This window comes from Lolium rigidum, chromosome 1 (genome assembly GCF_022539505.1).
Source record: "Lolium rigidum isolate FL_2022 chromosome 1, APGP_CSIRO_Lrig_0.1, whole genome shotgun sequence".
Classification (NCBI taxonomy): domain Eukaryota; kingdom Viridiplantae; phylum Streptophyta; class Magnoliopsida; order Poales; family Poaceae; genus Lolium; species Lolium rigidum.
In genome coordinates, this window is record NC_061508.1 from 279,822,363 (window position 1) to 279,830,948 (window position 8,586).

Genomic DNA, 8,586 nt, shown 5'->3' on the forward strand with positions numbered 1-8,586 from the left:
TATTGGTAATTCATATTACTTTTATGACACTTTGTATTGTTATTAATAATTACTAATAGTTTAGTGAGAACTTTAGAGAAAAAAAAGCAATAAAACCTTCACTGGAAAATCGCAATTCCCAAGCAAACACACGCGAGGTCTTCCTTGAGGAAGAAAGACTCACCTTCAACACCACGAGAACTTTATTTATCTTAGAAATAAAATATTTCAGTGGTTTAAACTTTTTCAAATATACCATAAGGTCTACTTACTTCCTTTTGCAGGTAGTTTTTTTTTTACTAATTTGGGGTTAGATGTAAATCAGCGCAAAAGCAACTAACTTCCACTCCCTAAAAGGGAAGTATACATAAAGAAATGCATTGTGGCTCTCAGGTGCTACACACCACATATTTGAAAAAATGAAAAAAAAAGTTCAAAAATAGGTTAATTTTTTCTAAATCAAAGATGATCAGGTATTGTGCTTGTACAAAAATATTATCCTAAAAATAACAACCTCGAAATGGTCATGGCCATGACCAGGTACTATTCACTTTATATTTGTCATAATTGTTTTTGTCCTGAACACCATGGAAATCATTCCCTAGGGAAATATTTTTTACGAATATAATACCTGATCATCTTTGATATCAAAAAAGGTTCAATTTTTTTTTTGCTTTTTGATTTTTTTTCTAGGTATGGGGGTGCACCCGAGAGCCAAAAGTCCCTGTCAAGTATACATATTACTATATCTCTAAGTATATGCTAAGTAGGCCAAGAAATTACAAAGACCAGTGAACGGATACACCTTGAAAAACTGTTTTGGTTACAATACGACATTACACCGTCAGATAAAGATCAGGATCAGCGTGAAAACTGGGTAGATGAATTAGGGATCGCAGGGTATTGCCTTTTGGCTACAACGCCCGACTCTCACGTATATATAGGGTACAAGGTTGGTGTTACCTTTTTTTCGATAAAGCATATATTAATATTGCGGAGATACTGTTACACCTAGCTTCTTCAACAACATCATGCCCTAATGACATAAAGGATGCACATAGTTAAAAAAGAGAAAAAGAATTACAGAAAAGAAATGTCCCGCTACAGAGATCCATAACATGAAGCAGCAACACTAACACCACCAAGACAACACCAGAAGCGCAACTTCTCCATAAACGACGCCTCCAAGAAGGAAACAGTGAAACGCTTTCGTGGCCCGATCATAGATCTTAGCTTTTCACTCTGAAAAAAGTCATCTCTCTCAAAACAATGCTTCAACAAGAACATTGCCAGACACAACCAATTCAGGCCAGACCTTGGATTTTCACATGAAAGATAAGACTCTGAACTTCTCCTGTGCAGTCTCCCCCACATACCAGTCGTTGTTACCAGTTACGAACCGCCAAGCCAATTCCACCTCATCACTAAGATCTGACCATCATAGCTATTCCACCGATTTCGGCTTGATGACCTTCTCCGCTAGCACCATGGAAAGAAAACGAGCTCCATGATATTAACAGCCAACAGAGTTTCGAAGCACCCCCTCTGAAACCAAACGGCCAGATAAAAAACATGGGTGCGCACGACCGAAACCACCCAATCCAGCAATCTTCAGGCATTATTCGCACAATAAATTTCGCACAGGGCCTTCCGGAACACGACAATCCACCCAGACTGGTTGGAACAAGCATCCGACAGATCTTCAAACTTGGTTCAAGAAGAATCCTAGAACCGCCACCTTTATTCTACGACGCGGATGAACATGCCCCCACGCCGCCATCGCCGCCCGACGACGATGAAGGAGGTATGCCTCGCTAAGCCGTTGCCACCAAGCCCATGGCGACTGCAGAGAAGAAGACTCGGTAGCAGGTTGCGATCCCCGGCCAGAAACCCAGCAGCGCTGCATGGTCCGAAGCAGAACGGCCAGGCCCTCTAGGCGCAGATCGGGCCCAGATCGGACCCGCGCTGCCGCCGCCCAACCGCCGGTGTCCCGCATCCGTCGCCTTGTTGCCTCCTCCGCCGCGCCAAGCTCACCCGCCGCCACACCTCCCCGCTCAGATGCGCCGCCGGACTTGCCGCCTCCTCTGCCCTCCACCGTTTGGCGGGTCGGGCGCCGCCACCGCCGCCACCGCCGACGACGGCAGCAGCCTGGCCAGGGCAGGCGTGGAGAGGAACGGGGTCGGGGTAGATGGATCTCCTCCGGAGCCGCCCGAGGGGGAGTGACCTGGGAGGGAGAGGCGTGGAGAGGGAGAGGTTGGTGTTACCTTCATGAGAAGTGGGAGAAAGTTGTCATTCATCGAGACATCAAGGTCAGCAATGTTCTTTTGGATAGTGAAATGAATGCACGGCTAGGTGACTTTGGCCTTTGCAAGGTTGTATGAGCATGGTACAAACCCACAAACCACGCATGTGGTTGGAACAATGGGGTACCTAGCACCTGAGTTGGTGCAAGCCGGTAAAGCGTCTCCTCTTACAGATGTTTTTGCCTTTGGTGCATTCCTTCTTGAAGTTGTCTGTGCGCAAAGACCCATCAAGCAGGACTCACAAGGCAATCGACTCTTGTTGGTCAACTGGGTTCTTCAACATTGGCACAACGGGTCGATCATGGAAACAGCGGACAAGAGATTACAAGGGGAATTTGTCATAGATGAGGTCCATCTTGTGCTAAAACTGGGGCTCCTATGCTTGCATCCTTTCCCTACTTCAAGGCCAAACATGCGAGAGGTGCTGCAATACCTTGATAATGACATACCGCTACCGGAATTGGCACCAACACATTTGAACTTTGGCATGCTGCCCTGGATGCAAATCAAAGGATCCAATGCATCTGCCATGCCATACCCACAGCTCACGACGATGAGCATCGGCACAATTTACGGTCTTTCGGGAGGACGATGATATCAGTTATATATGTTGTCCGTTCTGTGACATCTATTCCGATATTTCTGTTGTTTGTTTGGTCTATTTCAATGGCTGATTTTGTTTCCACCCTTTACAATGTTGAACTGTAATAGTTTGAATAGTACTGAATTTCTACAATAAAATTGGATGTATGCATCGATTGATATAGATCCCGCGGTAAGTCCCCTTTCAGAAAAAGAACATATGAACCTCATCTGCTCATTCCATGTATATTTATGGTCTCATCATAATTCGGATATACTATAAAATAGTAAATTCAACTTCGTCGGCCTAGACTCCGGGTTAGAGCACGGCACACTCATGGTAGCTAAGCGTGAGACGGCAGGAAAAAGAGGGGTAGAAGAACTTGTGCAACGAAATATGTTGATCCCTGCTTTTTATAGGAAAAAAATCCGAGAGCATGGCGGGAAAATATGGCGGGAGAGCGTGGCGGGAGAGGGGGAAAATATGGCGAGAAAGCGGTGGCGGCAAAAGAATGGAGGAGAAGTGCCAGGAGATATCATTCCTACTAACCCTAAACTAACACCATGCAAATCATCGGCTGTTAGGTAGCCGGTCAGACATAAGATGGCCGGTCGGTCGGTAGTTGACCAATTGGTCAGCTATCGACCAACTACTTCATGCAATAGCAGCCGACGCCCAGTCGGATTTCTAAACTCCGATCTGTCAGCTACTGACCGACCGGGTCACACTTTTGAAAATAACTGAAAACGCGTGCTATTACTGGAATTAAATAAATAATTCGTATTATTAATTTCTTTTTGCCACATCACGCATGTTTTGATTTTATCAACTGTGTGTGATTTAAGAATACGTTGTTTTTAGCCGTTTGTGTAATCGACCAGAGTTTCCCACCATTGGATAGAGGCGGCATGGAAAATCGTGTGTGATGCCCAATTGAAGCCGTGTGTAATAGCCAGTTTTGTACCATTGACATCTTATAACAAAATATTTACCATATATGTGGCCACAATAATGTAAAGGAGGTGATGTGGTACTAATTAATAAAGAACGTTGAGAGATACAAGCTACTTCCACAAATCTATAGTCGAGTGGTGTACTACACTCTCTTCATCACGGCGGCGATGGTGGTGATGTTAATAGGGGTGGAGGAGCAACGATGACGACTCTCACGGTGTTTGTCCTTCCATTTTTTTGCATAAACTTCTCTGTTTCGTATTATATGTTCTCAAGCAGCTTCTTTGCAACTACGCGATATCAAGGGTATATATAGCCGGTTTTAGATCAGGACAAAGGCGTGGGCATCGAAGCCGAGGTAATAGGAATCCAGGAGGTGCCAAGGCTCACCATGGGGTGGCCAGCCTTGGCCGTGCCATGGGCCCCACTAGACAGCTAGCTTGCCTCCTCTAGTACTTCTTCATTTCATCTTCTCGCATTTCTGGAAAATATGAGGTTTCAAAAAGTTTGGGTTCATTTCGCATTCCAAAGGTCCACAAAACTCAAAAGTACGTTTTTTACTACTCTGTAGCGTTTAAAATAAATAAATAAATTAGAACTTTATGGGAAATCCCCAAAATCAATTGAAACATGTAGGGCATGGAGGGAACCTCATATAACATGCAAATATCTTGGAGCATTATAATAAAAACCAAAGTTAAATGGATACATTTTTACATGTATCACCACCGCGCCGCCCAAGCTGCCACCGTGTCCACGACCACTATTGACAGGCTGGCACCAGTACCGAGGGGTCACCGCCTCGATCCAAATCACGCGCGCCGGCTAGGCTTGAGTTGGGGCTGCGTTGTGGTTACATGTTGTTGAAAAAAAGAGAAAGGGGAGGAGTGTAGTCCTAGTTTTAGAAGTAGAGAAAAGGTTAGTTAAAAATAAATGTTAGTTTTAGAAGATCTCGATGCAAGGAACCCAACGGTGAAAAGTGTCTGTCTTGGATGAATGGCTCATGGATCTAAAAATATTTTGTTTTGAATTTTATTTCTCAAAAAGGCAAAAGTTGTAGTCCTCACGCCCTCTTGTTCCCTCTCACTTGATCTCATCCTCAATCTTCATTTTGCTTCTCTTTAGCAAGTGGTGAGCAGAGAGATATGGGGGCATGTGCGCTGTGCGGAGCCCCGGAAGATGCGGCTCATATCTTTTTTACTTGCTCCTTGGCTCTGTTTGCCTGGAGTGTACTTCGTCAGTTGCTTGGGTGCGCTTGGAGACCGGCTAGTTTTGCACAGTTCCATCACATATTGTCGAGTTTGGTGGGCCTTCCTCGTAGACTGTTATGGTTGCTGTTCCTCGCGCAATCGTGGGCGCTGTGGCTTACTCGCAACAAAATGTCTATCGAAAAGAAAATTCCTAATCATCCATCTGACATTATTTTTAAAACCATGCTTTTCTTGCAGCTGTGGAGTATAAACTCCAAGAGGAGGGATCAGGAGGGTCTATGCTAGATGATCAATGAGCTGCGGGAGCTCTACTTTGCCTCGAGAGCAAACAACGGAAGCTGATGGCAAGCTGACGGCATCTCCCTAACATGAAGGGGTCATGTTCCTGGAGCGATGCTGATCTAAGGGAGGCAGGGGTCTTTAACTTTGTTATTGCTTTGTTCTGTTCTTCGCGTCAAGGCTGGGGTGCGATGTATCCCTGGTTACTGTCCTCGCATTGTCGTCTAGGACCTTTATGTTCTGTGCACTTATTCGGGCTAAGCTGTATGCCGCAGCGGTTGTAATAACTATGTCAAACCTGTTGGGACTTTATTAATTCAAAGTCGGGCTGCTAGGCCTTTTATCTAAAAAAAAAAGAGATATGGGGGCGTGTGGCGCGAGAGATGGGAGTCTTGACAACGCGCGGAAACTGGCCTTGAGCCCTTGATGTCGAAGAGAAACTCATGTTGCGTTTGTATTCGGTCACAACACATTTGTATTCCCGATATGAAGTTCTTAATCCCCTCTACATGACAAAACTCATCGCGACAATATGCACAAACGAGGCTAGCAACAGTGCGCACCCCAGCGCCGGCGCCGCTCTCCCGCCGGCGCTGATGATCTGGACCGGGAACAGGCAGCCCTTGGTGGAGGCGTTCTTGTCGCTGATCTTGGCGAGGCCGTCGAAGTCGCAGGCGCGCACGTCCTGGTCCTGCATCTGGAAGTACATGTTGAAGGCGTAGGAGATGTTGCTGTTCTCGTCGAGCCCGTTGCAGGAGCACCCGTAGCCGAGAGCCGTGCAGTCGCCGCTGGCGCACGCATACTGGATGTTCCCCGGCAGCTTCGACTTGTCCTGGGCCTCGTCGTCGAACACGCACCACTGCTTGGGCAGGTACTCCACGCCGGACACGCCCACCAGCAGCTTGTCGTTCCCCTGCCCGGAGAGGTCCATGGGGAACTTGGGCTTGCCGTCGTAGGTCAGGATCCCCCAGTGCCGCTCGAAGGGCCCCGGCGCGATGCTCTTCATGTCCTCGTCGAACAGCCCGAACAGGTAGACGTCCATCTTGCCCGACCGGAGGTGGGTACCTTCGTTCTTCGCCAGCTTCTTCATGAGGCCGTCGTAGAACCGCCTGGCGAGTTTCCCGTTGGCGTTCTTGTTGCCGTCGGTTGGCCAGCCCACCTCGCCGACGACGACCTTCAGGTTGGGGACACCGGCCTTCTTCAGCGCGCTCACGAGCGTGTCGTAGTTGGCGTCGAACACGTTGGAGTAGCTGACCCCGCCGTTGTCCTGGATGCTGCGGCCGCCGTCGAAGAAGGCGAACTCGAAGGGGAAGTTGTCGCTCTGGTACAGGCTGAGGAAGGGGTAGATGTTGACGACGAAGGGCGACCCGTGGTCGTGCAGGAACTTGACCATGTCGGTCATGAGGTCGTTGATATCGGGCCGGAACTGGCCGGAGGACGGCTTGTCGTCCGGGGAGACGTACACGTCCGCGTTCAGAGGGACCGTTGCCTTCACCTTGTCGCCGACGCCGGCCTCGTCGAGCGCCTTCTGGATGTTCTTGAGCGCCGGGACGGTGGTTTTCATGAATGTGCCGTTGTAAGCCTTGAGGAACGGCTCGTTCCCCACAGCAACATACCTGCTCTCGATCAAACAGTACACGATTCGATCATGAGACAAAGATTATGATCTTCATGAGATCGAAGATGAATTGATGATCGAGACAAGCATGCACACTTGAGGTTGAGCTTGTCGCCGTAACTGGTGACGTTCTCATTGACCCAATCCTCGGCACTGCCGTAGCTGGTCATCGTCTCCAGCATGTCGTTGGGGATGCCTAGCATGACCTCAATGCCGGAGTCGAGGAGCGCGTCGACGGGCCAGGAGTCCGCGTCAAACAGCTTCACCTTCATGATCCCGTTGTCCTTCAGCATCTTCACAACCGACGAGGGCACCAGCGGGTGCGTCATCTGCGAGCCCCAGTTCACGCCGACGTCCACGGCGGAGCTCCCAGCTGACGCCGGCGACACGGCGAGCAGCAGCGCGGCCGCGCCGGCCAGCAGCCGCAGGAGCGGAGCCATGCCGGGGCGTTCTCCGGTTTTTCCTCGATTTGGCGTAATCGCAGTTCTGGTACGTCGAGATTTGGTGGTGCTCGTGCTGCGTGTTCCACACCTCTGGCGTTGGATTGGAAAGGAGAGGAAAATGGCGGGGAAACCGGACAGAGTTTGACCATGGCATGCACGCATCAGGTCCGAATCAGGATCGGGAGGAAATAACAGCCATTTGGCAAATGTGCCATTTTGGCGCTCTCATGGTAGATGTCCCTGCGGTCCTGCCTAGTTACATGCAGATGTCTTCTTCCTTTTTCTGAATTTTTTGCACTTCATTAACCCGAAAATGTCTGTACAAAGTACTTGTTCCACAATGTAACATGTTTTGGCAAACTAATTATGAATACTCGAGAATGTCCACATTGCAAAACATGTTTTTAGTTGAGAACCAACCTGAGGTTGGGTGGTTAGGAGGGTGGTTGTACCCCCAGCCCACCAGAGTTCAAACCCCAGGTTTGACATCTGTGTGTCTCATAAAGGCGGAATATTCATTCAGTAGGAGGCGACGTTCCCGTCGATAGCGAGGCGCCTGTGGTGACTTCGTCAATTTCAAGATCCAATCCGCCGGCTCAGTCTTCCGGAGATGCTCATAGGGGTAGGGGTGTGCGTGTGTGCGTTCATAGGGGTGAGTGTATGCGCGTGTATGTGAGCGTCTGCGTTTGTACTGTGTTTCTCAAAAAAAAAAAGTTCTTCCCACGGTCATCACACACATTCATTTTCATCTTTTCGTCGACACAGTCAAAACATTGATATGACTTTTAATGGGATGCAAATATGAAGGATTATGTGTCAACAAACTACAAAGTTCATGTATACATTTTACATGCATTACTAGCTCTAGCCTTAGAAGAAGGCGAGCCTTCCGTCATTCCACTACAGCTGGAAAATATTGTAGCACCACTTCCCCAGGTAGATTGGCGTATTCACCGGTTGCCCCTCCCTCCTTGGCCTTGAACCTCTCTACCAGCACCCGCTCCATGGCCAGCGGCACGCTTAGGACCCTATGGTCTGTGTCCGTCAGCTGCACGAAGAAGGTCGGAACTTATTCATGGCCACCGTGGCCTAGGTTTGCAGGGCACCCCTAATGCACCCCTGGCACGTGCAGCTCGTTGTCAGTGGACACATGTGCAACATTATTAGTCCTGAGTTGCAGCTTGGGGCTGTAGTCTTCGAGACCCTTCATCGGCCC

The 8,586-nt window shown here is 48.6% G+C and overlaps 1 protein-coding gene across 1 annotated transcript; it reads right to left on the minus strand.

The window, feature by feature from the left end:
- Nucleotides 1-5,814: 5,814 nt before the first annotated feature.
- LOC124659277 (glucan endo-1,3-beta-glucosidase 8-like) lies at nt 5,815-7,370 on the minus strand. The gene is made up of 2 exons (XM_047197201.1): nt 7,024-7,370; nt 5,815-6,925 (listed from the first exon to the last, which is right to left on the minus strand). Exons 1-2 carry the CDS (start codon nt 7,365-7,367, stop codon nt 5,815-5,817), a joined length of 1,455 nt encoding a protein of 484 aa, XP_047053157.1. The 5' UTR covers nt 7,368-7,370.
- Nucleotides 7,371-8,586: the final 1,216 nt, after the last annotated feature.